Here is a 21,404-nt window from a genome sequence, read left to right on the forward strand (position 1 = left end):
TATTAGGCTATGGTGTTTCTCATTATGGCAAATGTACTATTTTAGTTTCCATTTCCCTGGAAGCAGAGCTGGGGTAAAATTCAAGTGCAAATTGTACATTTTAGAGTGATGTAAGGGAACATCAATGGGAGTGGAAATTGAGACACGGATAGGAGGAAAACAATTTTTGTTAACAACCAACTGCCCACTGTGGGCAACTGGGGCTTAATCCCATTGTAGGGCTCTGGGAGATGGCAGAACACACCTTGATGCTGCCCCACTCACTCTAGCGCATGAGGAAGCTGGGGCACGATCCACTAAGTCCCCGTTTATCTTAAGTTGAGTGCTTTTTCCAGGGTTCTTAATTCCCTGATGCTTCTTGCTTACTCAATCCATGAAAGGAATGTGTCCCATAGCCAGAAAAACAGCCCTTATGAAGAGATTCAGGGTAAAAGCACACGGTCACGTCTTTTGCAAGGACATAGATAAAGCTGGAAGCCATTATCCTCAGTGAACGAACACATGAACAGAAAACTGAACACTGCATGTTCTCACTTCTAAGTAGGAGCTGAACAATGAACACACAGGAACATGGAGGGGAACCACACACACTGGGCCCCTTGGCGGGGAGTGGTGGGAGGGAGAGCATTAGGGAAAACAGCTAATGCATGCAGGGCTTAATACCTAGATGGTGGGTTGACAGGTGCAGCAAACGACCATGGCACATGTTTACCTGTGTAACAAACGTGCACATCCTGCATAAGTACCCTGGAACTTAAAAAATAATAATTTAAAAATAAATAAATTGAAGGATTAAAAAAATTGGTTCATAGGTGTTTTTCATAGGCAGGCTTTGACATAAAGGAATGGGTGATAAAATAAAATGTCAGGGATCTGATGCCATCTGCTACAGGCATCTCTCAGAGTCTTTAGAAACAGCCATTCACTCATTCATTCATGTGTTTTACTTAGCACTTAGGTGACACACATAAATGTTTCTTGTTTTAATGATTTTTACATTTCTACTTTCTCATTACCTTACTTGACACACTTTGTGAGTAGAAATCAACAGAACTAGCAGGTAATAAAACAGTATTAGGCCGGGCATGGTGGCTCACGCCTGTAATCCCAGCACATTGGCAGGCCATGGCGGGTGGACTACCTGAGATCTGAAGTTCGAGACCAGCCTGGCCAAGATGGTGAAACTCCATCTCTGCTAAAAATACAAAAAATTATCCAGGTGTGGTGGCGGGGACCTGTAATCCCAGCTACATGGGAGGCTGAGACAGGAGAATCTCTTGAACCCAGCAGGGCAGAGGTTGCAGTGAGCTGAGATTGCACCATTGCACTCCAGCCTGGGAAACAAGAGTGAAACTCTGTCTCAAAATAATAATAATAATAATAACAATAGTATCAAAGAGTCAGTGCTATTATGGTAGACATTCTAACAATGCTTCTTTTGTAACACCTGGACTTAAATGGTGAAGCAATGAATGCCAGTAGGGACTGTGAAAGAAGAAGTTCAAAAGGCAGGTAGAGGTGAGTCCTGGGCCAATGGCCACCCTGGGCTACCTTGGATGGTAGTTCTGAATGCTCTGGTCTCTGACTTTTGATATTTTATATGAAAATGGAGGTGCACCATCCCAGAACACAAATCAAATGTCTGCAGTGTTTGAATACACATGGAGAATCAGTCTACTTAGAGTGGGGATACTACACAAATAGTGTGGCATGATTTTGGACCCGACGATCTTGGCTGGCTGATGTTAGCTCTGTGTATGCTATGTTACATGGCAAACAGGATTTTGCCAATGGAATTATAATTTTGGATCTTAAAATAGGGAGATTATCCTGGATGATCTGGGTGGACCCAGCATAATCACATGAACCTTAAAAGCAGGAGAGAAACAAGTCCGACAGATACAACAGCAGAAGAGTCACGAGAGAGTCAAACCATGAGAGTGATTCAATAAACCATGGCTGGCTTTAAACATGAAGGAAGGAGCCATGAATTCTATTAAAAAAAAAAAATGGCACCCTCTAGACACTAGGAATGACCCTCAGCTCACAGCCAGTAAGAAAACAGGGACCTCAGTTCTACAACTACAGGGAACTGGACTGTGCCCACAATCAGAATGAGAAAAAAACAACAACAACAAAAAAAACACGATTCTCTCCTAGAGCCTCAAAAAGAAACACAGCCTGGGTGACATTTCAGTTTTACTTCAGTGAGATTCGTGTTGAAATTCTGACCTAAAAAACTGCAGAATAGTAAATCTGGGTTCTACAAACCACTTTTTTTTTGTGGTAATTTGTTAGGGCCACAATAAAAAACTAATACAGATTTCAACATGAGTACCAACTCTGAACTAGTCATTTCGGCTGCCTGGAAGAACTCTGCTTAAATTAAGTTTTCAAGATCCCCTTCTGGGTTTGGTGAAAGAATCACCTGATCAGTTCTCGGGGCCCATGTCACAAGCATGGAAGGCTGGCGTGGGTATATTGAGTTCCCCCTCAGATATGCCTGGTATAGATTCTGTGTGTGTCCCTTTAGCTTATTATTATTTACTTAGAGTAGATGATCTGTGTGCATAATCTCTTTACTGTTTGTTAGGGGCATAAAGAGGCATTTCCATGTGCCTTTGGAATGAAAAATTCTACAGTTTGGTATATAAACTACCACATGAGTAATCTGTTTTTAGAAAATAAACGGTCTGGGTTCAAAATAAGTAAATGGCTAGAAATAGAACGATTCTGCCACTCACTGGCTGGGAAGATAGAGTTGCCATCAAATGCTCCTCTCGTTGAACAAAACCTTTGTGTTTTCTTTCCTGTCCTCCTTGGAAAACTCTGGCATACAAAGAAGAAATGATTTCAACCACCAATCCACTCAGTGACTGCAGTCCCGACTGTGGAAGGACCTTAAATTAGAACACATAGATTTCTATAATTGCTGCTACAGTTCTGGAAAAATGTCTACACTTTTAAGAAAAACACCCCCCACTTTATGAGTCAGGGTCAAGAAGGTAGACGTTAAGGAATTTAACTGGTAGCACCTAAAACTTTGCACATAAAATAGTCACCTCATTTGGTAGCTATTTAAATATCTGACTAACCAGGGGAGGCATTTTCCAGCTGTCATAGTTGCATCCTACAAAGTGTGGGCCTCAATGCTAGGTCTAACCCCGAAGTCCAAAGTAATAAAAAAAAAAAACACCATACCCTTCTCATATCTTAGCCTCACAACAGGACTGATCATTTTAGCTCCTTTCTAAAAAGCAAATGCATTCTTGCCTTGAGCTAAGGCAATCTCAATAGACATCGAGGTAGTGTAACATGTTTGTCAAAACAAGTGAATATAGACCTGGGTTCAATTCCCAGCTCCACAATTAGCTATGGTTGTAACTCTTAACCTCCCTTTTTCTCTAAGTGTGAATTAAAGAGAATGAACGGATTAATATGTGCAATGCTTAGCATTTGTTTGTGCCCAATGACTATAGGCTTTAAGGTTCTCATGCAAATTACTATCAAACACTCTGAAGTGACTTAGATGTTTGCAAAACTTTTTTCCCCCCTTGGAGTGAATTAAACCATTTCAATTGGTCAATAATAGTTTTTTTGTTATTTATTTGTTATTCTCTGGTATAGGGTTTTACACAGGTTACTGTGGGGGAAAAAAACCCAAGGGTCAGGGCCTTACACAGAAAGACATGTACCCCATGAACTCACTTATATTAGCTTCTAAAAAATTAAACTCATAAAAGCAAGAGTAGAATATAGTGATTACCAGAGGCTGGGAGGCTGGAGGATTTGGGAGATACTGGTCAAATAATACAAACTTTCAATTAGACAGGAGGAATTAGTTCATCAGATCTACTGTGCAACATGGCAGCTATAGGTAATCACAGCGTATTATATTCCCCAAAACTGCTGAGAGTGTAAGTTTTAAGTATTCTTACCCTACGGTGAAACCCCGTCTCTACTAAAAATACAAAAAAATTAGCCAGGCGTGGTGGCAGGCGCCTGTAGTCCCAGCTACTCGGAGAGGCTGAGGTAGGAGAATGGCGTGAACCCGGGAGGCGGAGCTTACAGTGAGCCGAGATTGCGCCACTGCACTCCAGCCTGGGTGACAGAGCGAGACTCCGTCTCAAAAAAAAAAAAAAAAAAAAAAAAAGAGTATGTGAGGTCATGCAATGCTAATTAGTTCAATTTAGCCATTTCACAATGTACACATATTAAAACATCATGCTGTATACAATAAGGATATACCATTTTAATTTGTCAATTTTAGAAAAATGGTTTAAAAAAGGGTCAGCGTCTTAGATAGATGGCAGCTTTGCTGCAGAAGAAGGTTCAGGAAACCCATGCAAAATCACAAAGCATGTGGACAGAGGAACGAGACAGGGTGCTTGGAGATGATGCTGAACACTAGTGGGCAGGTGGAGTGTATCAGGAGAAAGGTGGCATTCAAGGCGAGACCTGCACCTGAAGAAAGCAGATTGCCCGGCTCCATCAGCTTATCTGTAAAAGGACCACACAGGCACCTTCTACCTTTGGTACAAGAAAGCTAGATAGAAGCAAAATTTCTACGTAGGCTAGGGGCACTAAAGCACGAAATATTAGAATGCATTCTTCCAAACACCAGTTGCTTGCCCATTTAGGTAAGGTTACAAATGAGTCTCTACACAGAATTGGTCTCACAGGAGGCTGTAAACTCCAGAGATGAAACCAAGTAACACGCTGTGACTCACGCACTCATGTGTTCCTTTCTCCATCCGTATCAAACAATAGAGGATTGCTGCATCTATCTGATTTGTCGTATGCGGTGGTGACACACAGGGAGCCAAGGATATCATCTCTATCCCCCAAGGGAGTCCACTATTTTTTAAGTAAACAAGAAAATGCACATACACAGGGACTATCATACCATAGCTGGTTTAAAATTGCATTTCAAGAGGGCAGTAGGATTTAGAATATGTAATTAAATTAGAGGCACCAATACACATCAGGATGAACTATCGAGTTTGGGGGGCATTTTGTTAGTTAGTTGGTTGTTCATTTCCTTTTGATTTCAGTAGCAACGTATTTGACCATCACGAGGCTTAGATGTGCATTTGCTAGGGCTGCCGTAACAAAGTCCCGTGGACCAGGGAAGTCAAACAACAGAAATTTATTTTCCCACAGTGCTGGAGACCAGAAGTCTGAGACTTAGGTGTCAGGAGGGTTGGTTTCTTCTCAGACCATCCTCCTTTGACTGGTAGCTGATCATCTCCCTTTGGGTCATGTAGTTTGCCCTTTGTGCATGTCTATGTCCTAGTCTCCTCTTCTTAAAGGACATCACCCAGCCAGGCATGGTGGCTCACGCCTGTAATCCCAACACTTTGGGAGGGTGAGGAAGGCAGATCACCTGAGGTCAGGAGTTCAAGACCAGCCTGGGGAAATCCCATTTCTACTAAAAATACAAAAATTGGCTGGGTATGGTGGCAGGTGCCTGTAGTCCCAGCTACTCAGGAGGCTGAGGCAGGACAATCACTGGAACCTGGGAGGCGGAGGTTGCAGTGAGCAGAGATCATGCCACTGCACTCCAGCCTAGGCCACATAGCGAGACTCCATCTTGAAAAAACAAAAAAAAAGAACACCAGTCATACTGGATTAGGGCCCACCCTTATGGACTCATTTTATCTTACCTTTTTAAAGACCTTAGCTTCAAATACAGTCCCATTCTGAGTTACTAGAGGCTAGAACTTCAATGCACGACTTTTGTGAAGACACAACTCAGCCCATATGACATGATAATTTAGTACAGTTGTTCCTCCACATCTATGGACCTTGGTGTCCAGACTTCCTGTGAATACCAAAGTCCATGGATGTTGATATAAAATGAGATCTCTGATATAAAATGGAGTGATATTTGCATATAACCTATGCACATCCACCCACATACTTTAAAACATCTCTACATTACTTGAATACCTAATGCAATGTGAATGCTATGTAAACAGTTATTATCCAGAATGTTTAGGGAACGATGACAAAAAGTCTGCACATGTTCAGTACAGATACAGGTGTGTGTTGGGGTTTTTTCTTCCCCCAAATATATCTGACCCACAGTTGGTTGAATCTGCAAATATGAAACCTATAGATATGAAGAGCCAATAGCATTCCTAGGTTGAGGCTGAGACATCAAAACATTTTACCAGCTAAATTTGAAAAGCACTATTCTCAACTCTCATTCCCACTTGAGAAGTGGGTTAAAAATAGTCCCTCAGGTCCATCTCCAGAATCTGATCCAGTAGGTCTGGGGTAGAGCTGAGGAAATGGCACTTGTTATAAACATTCTCAGTGGCCTTTGAAGGGTACTCTGAGAAGGAATAAGTTGGCACAGAGACACAATTCCTCTGATACTGATATCTGCTTGATACTGATACAGACCCTTTATCTGTGGGCACCTGGGTGGTCCCCTGTGGTTGGGGGGAATATCTTACTCCTACACAGAAGGACAGGGTTCCAAAGACCCTGAAGCACAGACCTCTCTTCCTGTGCCTCCCTGCTCTTGATGACTGAGAATTGACCTAAAAAGATGTACAAATTCAGGTAAGCATCTAGACCTGCGTGTGCTCTAAACCAATAGCTCCTTTCTCTTAGCTGCCAATACATAAAGTCAGCGCCAATCCACAGAGGCATCAGGGAAGCATTGCAGGGTATGATGAAGAATTGGCTTTTAGCAAACCTTTAATCAAACTCTTGGCTCTGCAGTTCTCCAAGTTTAGCACATTTCCCCAGTGTATCAGTAGGGATTCTTTGATCACAGGAAAAAAGGAATTGGTCTGACTAACTTCAGCAAAAAAAAAACAAAAAGCGATCATTTGAATGAGATGACGTAGCTTAAGGGATGGATAGATGGATAACCAGGCTTAAACACAAAGGCAGGAATCAGGGTGAATCTGAGGTCTAGCCCTGGGAACTGTCTCTTCACTCAACTCCACCAGGATATCACTGCCGAAATGAATCCACTCCAGGTTTTCAATCACGCTTGTTTTCTTCACCATATTTAGCATTACTCTACTCAATACTCAGAGTCTTAGGATAAATAACTCAACTGTCCTGCCTTGGCCATATCTACATCTGATGGCTAGGGACGGGTGTCTTGATTTATCATCTCTCCAAGACTGCACACGTGAAAGAGGAAATTTAACCCAAATAGAATAAGAAAGTACTAGCTACCATAGGCAGAAATGTCTATTGGCTGTAGACAACAAGGAAGCACACGCTTGCTGTCGCCCATGATTCATCCACATACAAGCACAGGCTAAATAAGGTTTACCTATGGCCATGAAGGAGGACACAAGACTTTGCTATCTCGTTACCATTTTTCCTTTTTTCTTTTCTTTTTTTTTTTTTTTTTTTTTGAGATGGAGTCTCGCTCTGTTGCCCAGGCTGGAGTGCAGTGGCACGATCTCAGCTCACAGCAACCTCCACCTCCCGGGTTCACGGCATTCTCCTGCCTCAGCCTCCCGAGTAGCTGGGACTACAGGTGCCCACCACCACGCCCGGCTAATTTTTTTGTATTTTTAGTAGAGATGCAGTTGCACCGTGTTACCCAGGATAGTCTCCATCTCCTGACCTCGTGATGTGCCCGCCTTGGCCTCCCAAAGTGCTGGGATTACAGGCATGAGCCACTGCGCCCGGCCTCATTGCCATTTTTCTTAGGACCATCTCAGGTTTCTCTGCATCATCAGGAAGGCAGAGTTTCTTGCTCCTTACTCATTCCCACTGAAACTTGCCTCTTCCTACCCCCAACTGGAGGGAACTAGAGATGGCCTATTAATTTGCTTCCTGCCCTATTTCCCTTGCCTATCAAGTGTTTTTTTTTCTCCTGAAACGGTATTTAGACCTCAAAGGAACAGAGCAGGAAGACAAGTCCTTGCTGAGGCATCAGTCATAGAAATGAAGAGTAGCTATGACAAATTAAAATGTCAGCATTATTAGCGATTTGCTTGGAGCTGTTTGATACAGATTTACCGATAAAGCAAGAAATGGGAATAGATTTTCCCTGGAAAGGGGCATGATGACTGGGGATAATAGGCTAAATCAAAGCAAGGGAAAGGGAGAATGAATATTAGGCCAAATATCCTCAATGTGTTAACTTTTTTTTGAGTCTTCTCCAAATAAAGTGTTTAAATGCCTGGGGAGACTCAGATAATTAATTAACATATATGTGAATTATAAGACTGAGCATCAAAAATGAAGAAAAGTGGATACCTGTACACTTCTTTATTTAATCATATTTCACAATGAAGTTGGAGAAATTAAAATCTGTAACTAGTTGGCTGATTTCTTGATCAGAATCAATCAAGTCGTTGATTTCCTTGCGTTCATCAGTGAATGTTCTTGCAAAGACTGGAGAACATACAAGCTCTGTATGGAATAGGTCTTGTGAAGATGACATTTTAAAAACATTTTAAATGTATTTATGAATTTCTTATTTTAGTACAGGAGCGGCCCCTAGGGATTATTTGCCTGAGTTCCTGCAGCTTCTAGAAGTAGAGAACTAATTACTTTGGGGCAAACTCCCCTTGCTTGGAGAAAATCACAAAGGTGGGACCATTCGTTATGTAAGATTAAAGCAAGCAAACTTCCGCCAGATTTTTCCTTGTGTGCATGCGCACGTGCGTGTGCACACGTGCGTGCACACACACACACACGAGAACATTCATGAAATCTCATCAACCATGAAGATCTCAGGCCTGAACCCTGAGGGTCCTCTGTGCAAGTCATCACCTACCTGGGATTTCTGCTAACTCCTGAGCTAATCACTGAAGTCTGGCTTTAGCTGATCATTTGGAAAGTTAATGCAAAGAATGGTATTCATGCCTACAGAGGGATGCTTCTGAGTACAGAACAATCCAGAGAAGGAAGTTACCAGACTTTTGTTAAGAAAGGTGAGAATTCTGGAAGAGCTGAACAACAGTTTGCCTAGGACAAGCACCAGGATGTATATGTGGAAATGTCACCCTCCCTGGGGAGTCCCAGAAATTACTTGCTGGGGGATCCAATAAAAAAGGATAAATTTGTTCTTCCATTATAGACAGATGGGGTTCTGAGTCATTAGGGTTGGAACATAAAAATAAGCATAATTTTATTTTGCATTTCTAGCCCTACCTGTAGCTATTCTATTCTTTAGAAGCAATTTCTTTTGAGAATGGGAGAAGGTCCTTAACTGGAAGCCTTTAAAGCAAGGAATCACTTTCAAAGTGATAAAGAAATAACTTCAATCTTTTGTTTTAATGTAAAATATATGAACATGCATGCATTTGTTGATCTTTGATGTGAGTCTAAGGCCTTTTCTTTGAATGATTGCTCTGTTGATAAAAATCCCTCAATATCCTTCCCACATACACCTCACTAACATTTCAGTCACCAGCAGGGGCTGGCTAACTATGGCCCACTGCCTGTTCTTGTAAATAAAGTTTTATTGAGACAAAGCCTCAGTCATTCATTTTCTCTATGGCTGCTTTTGTGCTATTACGGCCGTGTTGAATGGGGGCAATGGAGACCCTATGGCCTTCAGATACTAAAATAGTCACAATCCGGCTTTTTTCAGAAAAAGTTTGTTAACTTCTGGTCTACGGTATCAATTCTGGGTTTGACTAAAGTGGAATGAGAATGTCAAGACACATTGAAAAGGATCTGACAGCAGAATCTCTCCAGATTTCTAAGGGCTTTTTTCCACTAATATTTTACAGCCCTCTCACCCACAGCTAATCAAAATAATTTTTGAATCTTGTTTTCATACAATGTTTCCCAAGCATTTAGTTTTCATAGAAACAGCTCTTTTTCTTACTGCACTCATTTTTCATCAGTTTACATAATGTTCCACTAAATAATGTAATTACAATGAAAAGTGCAGCTGGCAGAAACAGCCCTGGGAACAAACACAACTGACTCTTGGCAAGCAGATACCGCAACGGGTGAAGAGAAAGGTAAACTTGTACCAAACAGTCACTACATAGGATGCTGTGCACATCTGCCAATATGTTTTATAAAGAGATGGGACAGTATGTATTAATCTAGTATGTTTGATAAGTGAAGGTCAATCAGGAAAGCTTCTTCTATTCGTACCCTTTTACACAGCATCTCTTCTTTCTCATATTCATCAGTTTCACGTTGGACTTTTTTTGCCAGTGTTTGTCAATGATTATTTGACAAATGTGTGTCTTTTTCACTAGGCTGTGAGGTATAAGAGAATAAGAATGGTGCAAGTTTCAGTATATTATTATACCTCTACTGCCTAGCACAGTGATTGGCATATGGTTCGTGCTCAAAAAATATTTCTTGAATAAATGACTGAATGGAAGCAGACATTTCTACAATGAACCATCCTAAAATTATAGTCAGGAAGAACACATGGATCTTGTGAGGTCTCACCAAGGAGTTGGGAGAAGGGGGGCTTACATTTTCTTCCGTGCTATCATAAGAGCCACTAAGGAATGAAAAGTTGGGCTTTAAAAAGCGCGGAGGGGTGAGACAGAGCGGGGGAAGGTATCTCTGATTCTGATAGCTCAATTCCAAGGCAGTTGGGAAGTTTCATTATCTGATGTCCAGATGAAGGCGATGGGTTTAAGCCAAGATGATCATTAGCAATTTGCATTATGCAATCCACATCACACTATATCTAGCAGAAATGAGAAACTCACTTCTAACTGACAAATTAAATATTGATAATGCAGATCTGCTCTACAACCTCTTTCACAAGGCGGGTACCATGATTTGAGTATTTCTAAAAAACTCATTCACTTGCATTCCAGTATCACAATCTTTGTCATAACTGTGGACAATCTGTAACATTATGAAATTAATATTTATCTTTAAAGCAGCCCATTTTTAACTTAAATAAGTGGAACAACAAATGGAACATAAAACACGATGTGTGCCAAGGAAACTTTGTATTACCGCTGTAAATGGAAAACCAATATCAACAGTCACACATAAAAGTTAATGAAAAAAATCCATTAATATCCAACAATAATTAAGGACCTTTTTTATTCCAGACACTTTTCTAACAACCTCATATGCATTAATTATTTTAATCTTTTTTGCATGCGAAAATACAGACACAAAGACACATGCGCATGCACACACACACACACAAAAACTTATGAAATTTGTGCAATGATTATCTCCACTATACAGCTAAGGAATTTGAGGTAGAGAGGATTTAAGTAACATGTACAAGGCTACAGAGTGCTAAATTGCAAAGTCTAGATTTTATCTCAGTAGGCCTAGCTCCAGGCCCCAGATTCTTAACTACTATATTTTGCAAACAATGTTTTCAAAGTGCAAAGAGATGCTCTGGGGCTGTAGGCTTTCAGCCTGAGGCACACTCCCTTTCCCTTAAAAAAGAAAGCTTAGAAAGTCTTAGAGCCCTGTGAAAGATACTTCAGTTTAAACAGAGCATTTCTCATTGACATAAAAACCATTGAGAGACAATGGAAAGGGGAGTAACTTTCTAAGTGATTCCCCCTTTCTTAATGACTTGCTGTTCGCCTGAAAGCTGTGGGTAAGACGTGGGGTAGGTGTCCTATATTTTGGGAAATACAGAGCTAGCAGTTGGTGGTAGCCCATGTATTTTCCAGGATCCTTTGTTCAGCTCTGATATCCATGTTTTGAGAGCATAGCAGATATCTATATCTTTGGTGGTTTTTTTTTTTTTTCCACAGTCTCCCTCTGTCTCCCAGACTGGAGTGCAATGACATGATCTCTGCTCACTGCAACCACCACCTCCCGGGGTCAAGCAATTCTCCTGCCTCAGCCTCCGGAGTAGCTGGGACTACAGGCAGCCGCCACCATGCCCGGCTAATTTTTGTATTTTTAGTAGAGACGGGGTTTCACCATGTTGGCTAGGCTAGTCTCGAACTCCTGACCTCAGGTGATCCGCCCACCTCGGCCTCCCAAAGTGCTGGGATGACAGGCGTGAGCTGCTGCACCCGGCATCTATGGTGTTATTTACTCAGCTACCAATGGCTCCTTTTCCCTAATAATGAAGTCTTCCCTCAAGAGTTGGCCCTGGGCAACTACGCTTCTTCGTACCACTTCCCTGGACAGATCCAACTGGCCCAGAGTGAACAACTGATCCAGACTAAGCCAATCAGGCTCCTTTTCCAGGAATTTGTAACCAGGATGCACTGATGGTTAGTCCGTATACCGGTGGAAAGCGATGCAACATACATCTTAGGGGCTAGAAGGTGTGATGTGTGCATAAAGGTAGAGGGAGTCTTTATCAAAAGAAAAATCCAGAGTGGACCCATAAAGAGAAACAAAGACAGGAGATGAGCAAGAGATACGTGAGTTCAGACAGCTTTCACATTCTAAGCTCTGATTCCTAGGAGGCCTGGTTGCATGCCTTTTCTGCTTAAGATAGCTCTAATCTGTCTCTATTGTTTGCATTCCAAACAATCTTAACTGACAGGGAGTTATCTCCTAAATACTTCGCCATGCAATCAACTACCGAGCCTGCCCTTTCCTTGTGGGGAGTTTGCTAGCAGTAGATATGTGTTCTCTGTATTCTCATGTCTAGTATTTCAAGGAGGAAGAGAAGTGAAATAATTATTGGGAATAATACCAACAGTAGCTCACCTTCTTGACTATGAGGTCTGCATTTTTTTTTTCAGTGCTTTAACTAAGTTGTTTTATCCAGTCACCAATCCTATGAGAAAGCTATTCCTATTTTACATATACGTAAAGTCAAGCTTTGAGACACTAAGGAGCGTTTAGAAGCGGGATCTGAACCTAAGTCCGTAACCAGTGCTTCACCAGCCCTAACCACCCTTCCTAGTGGGCTGACTATAGAGTCACATTGCCATATTGCCGATCAGTATTTGAATCCACGGAACAGAATCTGGCAGTCATGCATTTGGCTACCTAGTAGTTTTCTAACTAAGCTCGTTAATCAGCCCCCAAACCAACATCTACTACTCAAGCACAAAGATCCATTTGTAATCATATATTTTATGAGTGCTCAGAAAGGTGGGCTTTGGAATCTCCCACCCTATGAACATACAATCTCCCTCAGCTGGTACGTTGTTCAGGGAAACAACAGGCTCCCAGGATCATTTCATTTCTCTCTTAGTTGTTTATTTGACCATCTGTTGGTGCAGATGCTGGAGAGGTAAATGCTGATAATTGGATATGGTCACTGTACAACTATCACCATGACCTGTGGTGATGCTAGAACAAGCTGGTAAATACAGCCTATAGGATCAGGAGTGGTTAATGCACAGATTACATAGGGAGCTCCTGTGACCATCTCCCCAGAAGAATCCAGCCAATAATGTGAATTGCAAGCTCAGAAGAAGACTCAGTCTACTCTAGATTAACAAACCTTGGGATGGAGGAATGAACAAGATTCCGTGTTGTGTAGTGTGCGTAACAACCGAGCAATGTGAGTAATCCCAATAGTTCTCTGAGAAGAGTGACCCTAATGTTGGGAGTAACTGGCTGATGCCCTTCTTTTGGGAAGGGTAGGAGCCAGGAAGCTCATGGACAGCATCTCTGTGCGGAGCTGGTTACTAAGGCATAATGCCCCATGCCTGCTGCCCACACCTAATGCTGATGGGATATGAGTAAAGACTATATCCAGTGCAGTCAAATTACACAAGGCAAAATGCAAAGACAATGCCAAGATGGGTAGAAAAGTTAGGATACAGGTGAGGATGCAAGATGTGACCTGTGAGATTCAAGGCTGGCAGAGAAAGCATCTGTGTCAAATTCCACAAACCAGAATCCACAAAGTTGCTGAGCCCATATACGTAGGATGAAAGAGAGGAATGAAAAGTCAAGACAGGAAAACAGCACCCTGACAATCAGAGCGGAACCCTGTGGATTCCTTTTGTGGCAGACTCCACTGGGTAACTACACTGGAGCACATTTTCTCCTCCTTCCTCCAGTTTAAGTAAATCCTATTTTTGTGCAGGTGACAATGTGCCTGATGCTGGAAATGAATCATAACTGCTGTAGCCAATCGCTGAGATTCCAGTTCACCTTGCCAGTGATTGATGTAGAGATTGGCCAATGAGATCTAAGAAAATGGCTGCAGTGACGAATTCTGGGAATTATTTTCCTCCAGTAAAATGCAAGAACTGTGAAGGAGAAACTCCTCCTTCCTTCTGATGAGAGTGCTGCCCTGTGAGAATGTGATGTGGGGTAGATGGCAGCCATCTTGGAAGAAGGAAAGGAAGGCCAACGGAAGCACAGGGATTCCAAACCAGTGCCCTGATACCAAAAAGCCTCTGAATCAACACTGGAACTGGGAGGCGGAGAGTTATTTATTTTTGTAAATAACTCTTAGCTTTTCTATAACTCACAGATAATAGCATCTTAACTGATAACACTGATATGATTTCAAGAGTATGTTCTACAAACAAAAATGTTTCGTAGTCAGCTGAGTTAGAAAAAAGTCGAATATTATATCCAACTCTTTGTATTTCACCTTTGCCTATTAAAGGCTATGAGAAGACCTGCAGTTAAAAAATAAAAACAGTTTAGCTTTTTTTTAACATGGTATTTCCTAAAATTAATCATATGATCATTTTAAAGACTTCTTAATATCATCAAGATATCAAGCACTTCACAGAGTCTGTTTTGGAAAAATTAATTTAGGCATCGTGAGAAAAAGAAAGGAGATCCTAAGACCAGGTATTGGATACGCCAATTCCTACACAGCCTTGATGGGCACAAAACAGAAAGCACATTTTTATCTTTCTAAATCATCTGCTATTTCCAGGAGGCCAAGGAAAAGGAAAAAATTTTACAACTCTCCACTTATATCCCCGAATTCTCACAAAAGAATGCACTAATGAAGGACCCTCGACATGATAACACGGCCACAGTCCAGTCGTCCTGGATAGCAAACCTGGAAATGCATTTTGATTGCTGCACTTAGGACGCATTTTAATTGTGGCTTTGCAGACAGCTACCCTTCAACGATGTGGTAACTAAATAGATTTCTATTTTTCTCCCATTCTCTTTCTAAGAAAGCAAAATGAGATTAAGTAAAATGCATTTCATTGAGATGGACAGGTATTTACCTTTCAGTTCTAAATTTCTTTCCCTTAAAAAATGCCCCCCCGCCGGGCGCGGTGGCTCACCCCTGTAATCCCAGCACTTTGGGAGGCTGAGGCGGGCGGATCACGAGGTCAGGAGATCGAGACCATCCTGGCTAACACGGTGAAACCCCGTCTCTACTAAAAATACAGAAAATTAGCCGGGCGAGGTGGCGGGCGCCTGTAGTCCCAGCTACTTGGGAGGCTGAGGCAGGAGAATGGCCTGAACTCCAGGGGGCAGAGCCTGCAGTGAGCCGAGATCGCCCCGCTGCACTACAGTCTGGGCGACAGAGCCAGACTCCATCTCAAAAAAAAAAAAAAAAAAAAATGCCCCCCCACCCCCCACCCAGGCTTGGCGCAGTGACTCACGCCTGTAATCCCAACACTTTGGGAGGGCGTGGCTGGCGGATCATGAGGTCAGGAGATCGAGACCATCCTGGCGAACATGGTGAAACCCCATCTCTGCTAAAAATACAAAAAAAATTAGCTGGGCGTGGTGGCACATGCCTGTAATCCCTGCTACTCTGGAGGCTAAGGCACGAGAATTGCTTAAACCAGGGAGTCAGAGGTTGCGGTGAGCTGAGATTCCGCCACTGCACTCCAGCCTGGGGAAAGAAAGAGACTCTGTCTAAAAAAAAAAAAAAAAAGCCCCCCCTCCCCTCAAAAAAATCACCTTAATAAGGGAAGTTTTCTTTTGAGGTGGTGGAAAGGCTTTTACAGACACAGCTGTGAAAGGAAAAGTGGGAGGGAGGAAAGGAGGAAGAAAGAGATGGAAAGACAGAGAACAAAAATGAAGAGGGCAGAAGAAAATATCTACAGATGAGATAGCTACCAGTACTTAATTACACTGGGGGTCTCCCAGAGGGAACTGGACTCCTGAGTCACGTGGGAAGGGAAAACTCCATTGCACTCTCTTTGGTACTATTCAAATTTTGAACCCTACATATGTGTGCTCCATCCAATCAAATGTGCCATCTATCAATTCAAAACATAAATTCATATAAAAAGCAAAAACAGTGACCACAAAAGTAACAACAAACAAAGCACTGGTTTGTGATGTTAGAGATGGGACTACTGGAGCCACCGTCAGGAATAAACTAAATGAACCATTATGTTAATATCAAGCCACTCCCTGCACTTAGGTAACAGAGAGGGGAAGACTCCATTCTTGAACCTAAGCCACGCCCCTGTCCACAATGGACTCATCAATGAGAAATAATCCCTCAAAATGCAAACAAGCCCTTCATTACCTACTGTGTCCTTAACTTGCCAGGCAAGTGTCATTTGCAGTAGAGATTTCAAGATTATCTTAATTCTCATGAATTTATCAGGGACTCCTGGAGACAAAGGCACGTATTTCTCTTTATCTAGCTCTGACCTAGTTCTGGCCATCGTCCCCATCCAAACAGCAAGAGAAATCTGAAGTTGTAATACATTATTTAACAGGATGAACCAGTAATTCAGACTGCAGGAAAAAAGCAGTAAGAGAGTTCAGAAAAGCTTAAAAATCTTGAAGTCTGTTCCATGAAGGAAAAGGTCACACTGAATGTTGGCACAGGTACTTGGAAGAAAGTGGGTAGAGAGGGGCCACACTGAGATAGTGCATTAAACAAATATGCATAAAAGAAATAGAAAACCTTGTCTCACTGTCTCGGTTTCACGCACCTGGATTCTGTTGCTTATTTTACCCAAGTACTTGACAAACCTGATGCCAAAAGCAACTGTGAAATGGAAGCAACTCTACAAATTATTGCCATCACGAGACTATCATTAGGTAAATACTCTGAAAAGTTACAGGGCACTGTATGAAGGCATTAGCCCTGTTTAATACATTATTCTTATTTATTAGACACCTTTGGGCACAGCGGTTTCCTAATGCCAAATCCCACTGTTGTGGTTTTAAAAGCAGCGTATTTCTCTAATTTTTATAACAATTTGAAAACATGGCTATAAGGCACATTGCCCAGTAAAAACTGCCAACTTCCATTAGTGACATGAAAAATAGAGCAATCATAATTTAAATCTCGTCCACTGAAAACATGAATTCATTTAAAAGAAAACAAATGGGGAGAAATCCCATAGTTTCTTAAAATGCCATCCCCATACCAAGAAAATGTCCACTCAGACACAAGGAAAGCAGAACAATGTCACCAAGCTCCATTTATAACCAAACATTCCCTCCACATCTAGGGAATACTTCTTACACCGATATGCCTGAGCACCAAGACAGTTTCATTTTTAAGTGGGGAAACAGAATATGAGGTTTAAAATTTTGTCTCCCTCTCCCATATACACAAATGTCACTAAAACCAAGAGGTCTATAGATAACGCAAATTCTCCTAGAAAACACCCTTGACATATTCCTTGCTCACCCATCCCAGTCAACAGCCAAAGAGCATTTTAGACACTCAGCAAACAGCACGGTATTCATATTAAGAAGGCAGCAAACCATCCTTTTGACCTTTGTTATTACTTAGACCTCGCGTTGTACATAAAAAGAGTACAATGATGTCAAACAAATTCCAGAAGAGAAGTATATATTGCTGAATCTAAATCAAAAAATCCATATCTACTATAATGGCACTTCAAAAGAAGATATACTATATTTACCAGCTCAATCAATACTAAATTAGCTGGGATAAATATTTTCAACTCTACCAGTCTTAAGATGAAGCCTGTTATTTAGAACCCGTGTCTTGGGAGAGACAAGGAAATTTTTGCTTATCACACAAAAATGAGAATCAGGAAGCATTTTACAAGCAGGTGCACCTACCCTTAGCTGCTCTCTTTCACAATTCATCTGTTTTCTTGAAACCTACAAAGAAAAGAAAATGAAGGGGAAAAGTCAGAAGGCTCCGCATCAGAAAAACATGAAAGAAAACAGAAAGTTACTTTTAATTACTCAGCTCAAAGAAAACCCATAATTAATTAATTATGTACTTAATTTTTCTTTAGGTTTACATAGCTCAAGCTTCACTTGGAGTTCAATTGTGTGATTCAGAAGCACAGCTAGGATAAGTCAGAGACTGGAAAGGGGACGAGGAGAGAGGTGCAGGAGAATATGTGGGAGGCAGCATCTACCTGGGATGAGGGCACCTCCCCTCTCATCATGAAACTCCCCACCCTTTTTCCTGAAAACCCCAACTTGCCCTATCTCACAGGTGCAAGAATTCCTCCATAACGGCCCACTCAAGATAGTTGTGGTAAGTCAGTGGAAAACACACAGAGTCTTCTCCAATGTTTAGGGCCAGTAGTGTCAGTTGTCATGCCTTGGCAACTGGGTTACATTTTCTGGTCCAGTTCTAATCAGACGGTAGTTAAGTCCCCATAGTATTGTGCTGGGGAGAATTCTGAGGTCAATCCTTGTTTCAGAGAAAGAAACCCTGATAGGTTTCTGGTATCGGCCATCAGATAGGAAAGCGGGTATTAGCAATACATATGCCATGCATTAATTATCTTTGCCCTACTGGCATGTTTTACTTAATGTCCAAGGATGCTTCTTTAGAGTGGCCATATAATTTATTATCCAAACAAGAAAACATAGGTGGGTTAAGAGGAATGGGTGGAGTAGTATTACAGGATTATGCTAAGGACACAGATAAAAAGGAACACATACAAGGAATTTTGAGATGTATGGTCATTCTGTCATCAGGAGCTGTTAGACTCCACTGTCAACTAAAATAGTTAAGCTGAAATAAAATTTAGGTCTTCATTCACCTTTATTCTGTATCTTTCCAGTATTTTTTTTTTTAACCAATGAAACAACTCCCGACTTCCAGCATCAGACAATATACTGTAAGTTTTTGAAACTTTTACTAAGGGATATGAAGGCTTAGGAACCAACTTTTGATGTGTATTTTACGCATTTTGTATAGAAAGTTTGTTTTCACTTTCTCTGAAACAAAAAAAAAGAAGAATCTTTACTTAAGGATGCACCAGAGCCCCAAATCTATAAATCAGTGCTTTTCTATGCCCTTTTACCCAGAAATATTACCACTAAGAGTAGCTCTTAAGAAAATATGCAGAGAGGCACACAAATGTTTATTTCCATGTCAATTAACAACAGCATTATGTATGAAAAAAGAAATTATAAACATTATGTGTGATAATGGAAAAATTAAAAAATACAGTATACTGATAGTATGGCATAACATGTACTATTTAGAAACATAGTTTTAAATACAGAGATATGAAAAATGTTCAAAAGACACCATTCACTTAAGAAAAGAAACCACAGAAATATACAATATTGTGTTTCCTATCTTGTGTTAAAAATACAGTGAAACAGATCACTAAAGAAAATGAAGGAAGGCCAGGCATGGTTGCTCATGCCTGTAATCCCAGCACTTTGGGAGGCCAAGGTGGGTGGAACACCTGAGGTCAGGAATTCGAGACGAACCTGGCCAATATGGTGAAATCCCTTCTCTACTAAAAATACAAAAATTAGCTGGGCATGGTGGCCGGTGCCTGTAATCCCAGCTACTCGCATGGCTGAGGCAGGAGAATCACTTGAACCTGGGAGGCAGAGGTTGCAGTGAGCTGAGATCACACCATTACATTCCAGCCTGGGCAACAAGAGCAAAACTCCATCTCAAAAGAAAAAAAAAAAGATAAAAGTAAAGGAAAAAAAGAAACTAAAGAGGAAAAGACTAGGAGAAATATTCCAAAAAATTAAAAAGAAACTGGTACAATTCTATAAATATCCAAAAAAAAAGCCCACAATGAATTACACACCTGAAATAGGTGACTTTATATTAAGTAAATTGTGTCCCCATGAACTGTTAAAAGATGAAGTAGAGAAAATTCATTGAGACAGAGAGCAAATTAAATGTTGCCAGAGGACTGGGTTAATGGAAAAGGAGGAGTGACTGCTTAATGGGTATGAGGTTTCTATTTGGGGTGATTAAGATGTTCTCAAACTGGATAATATTTTCACAACATTGTGAATTCACTTAAATGCCAGTAAAATGTACCCTTTAAAATGGTAAAAAAAAGTAAATTTTATTTTATGTTCATTTTAACACAATAAAATAAATGAAGTGGGTGGTGAGGTTTCAGTTCTTGACGACATGGAACGAAAACACTTCATCCTGTTTCCCCCACTGAATGCATCGAGGAAATCAGTATAGAATGCATGGGGGAGCTATTTGAGACCTCTGAAAATTAAACAGCAGAAATGGAGGGGGGAACAAAACAACCAAAACTTAAAGTACCACCAGGTAAGTGGTGAATTACCACCTCCCACCACCAATACCCCTTAGTGTGGGTGCAAGGTAGCCAAGAGCTGAAAATGAGACACCCAGGCAGATAGAGACTCAGGAGAAGCACTCTGGTTTTGTCTTGAGAAACAAGACAGGAATCTTAATGCTCAGAGAAGAGGGAAAATCCCCATTGTTCTTTTTTATTATTATTATTCTTTCTTTTTAAGAGTTTATCTGTCCTCTTCTGCTGCAGTCTCCAGGCAATCTCAGGGTAGTGTTTGCGTATAAACAACAGTGGCAAAAGGGGTGGCTGCAGACACTTAACATCTATGACTGTGGTCCCAAGAGGTTGGGCAAACAACTCCCACCTCCCACTGCTTTTATTTCCTCTCTTCTCTTGACACTTGGCCCTAAATGCAGAGTCAGATGAGACGCAGGTGAACAGAAAAATTAAAAACAAACAAAAATCTCCACCTTTCTGGGTGGAGGACAACAAACGGGGAACCCTAGAAAACAAATATTACTTTGAGGATCCTGGAGAGAAAATAATTTGGGAAAATCACCCCCATACAGTATTTTTATAAACTCCTACACTAACCTCTGTGCTCATGGCTCTATCTGACCCTAAAATGTTTCCATAAGCTTTGAGAATTGAACTAAGGAACAGATTACTGCCCATGTCCCAGACTTGATATATACATGGGAGACACCCAACAGAAGTGATATGGCAAACAAATCCACAGAAGAAAAGCAAGAGCTTTCAGCCTGAATGCAACAAGATTGATTGCTTACTAAAACAAAAATATCAACAACTTTCATGGGATTTTAAACAAGACCTAGAGTCTCCCAACAAAATATTCAATATACCCAGAATACAAACCAAAATAACTTAGCAACCAAAGAACCAGGAAAATCTAAATTTGCATGGGAAAAGACATTCACAGACACCAACATCAACATAGCAAAGATGTTGGAATTATCAAATAAAAACTTTAAAGCAGCTGGTATAAAACTGCTCCAAACAGTAAGAAAAAACACACTGAAAATAAATGAAAAAAAAAAAATTGACAGTGTTAGCAAAGAAACAAAAGATAACGAACCAAAAAGAGCCGGGTGCGGTGGC

General features: G+C 41.1%; 1 protein-coding gene and 1 long non-coding RNA gene across 12 annotated transcripts in view; one reads left to right on the top strand and one right to left on the bottom strand.

Moving 5' to 3' along the window:
* The window catches only part of RBFOX1 (RNA binding fox-1 homolog 1), a 2,489,097-nt gene that overhangs the window by 645,756 nt on the left and 1,821,937 nt on the right, over positions 1–21,404 (bottom strand). For all 11 annotated transcript variants that reach the window (XM_030799104.1, XM_030799108.1, XM_030799109.1 and 8 more), the window contains one exon: positions 17,854–17,895. In XM_030799104.1, the coding sequence (XP_030654964.1) occupies positions 17,854–17,895 (42 nt within the window). The remainder of the gene's footprint in view (positions 1–17,853; positions 17,896–21,404) is intronic.
* LOC115831292 lies at positions 5,588–9,226 on the top strand. The gene is made up of 3 exons (XR_004026815.1): positions 5,588–7,255; positions 7,892–7,899; positions 9,216–9,226. It is a non-coding gene; the product is annotated as an uncharacterized LOC115831292 (long non-coding RNA).

The sequence above is a fragment of the Nomascus leucogenys genome, chromosome 18 (genome assembly GCF_006542625.1).
Source record: "Nomascus leucogenys isolate Asia chromosome 18, Asia_NLE_v1, whole genome shotgun sequence".
Classification (NCBI taxonomy): Eukaryota; Metazoa; Chordata; class Mammalia; order Primates; family Hylobatidae; genus Nomascus; species Nomascus leucogenys.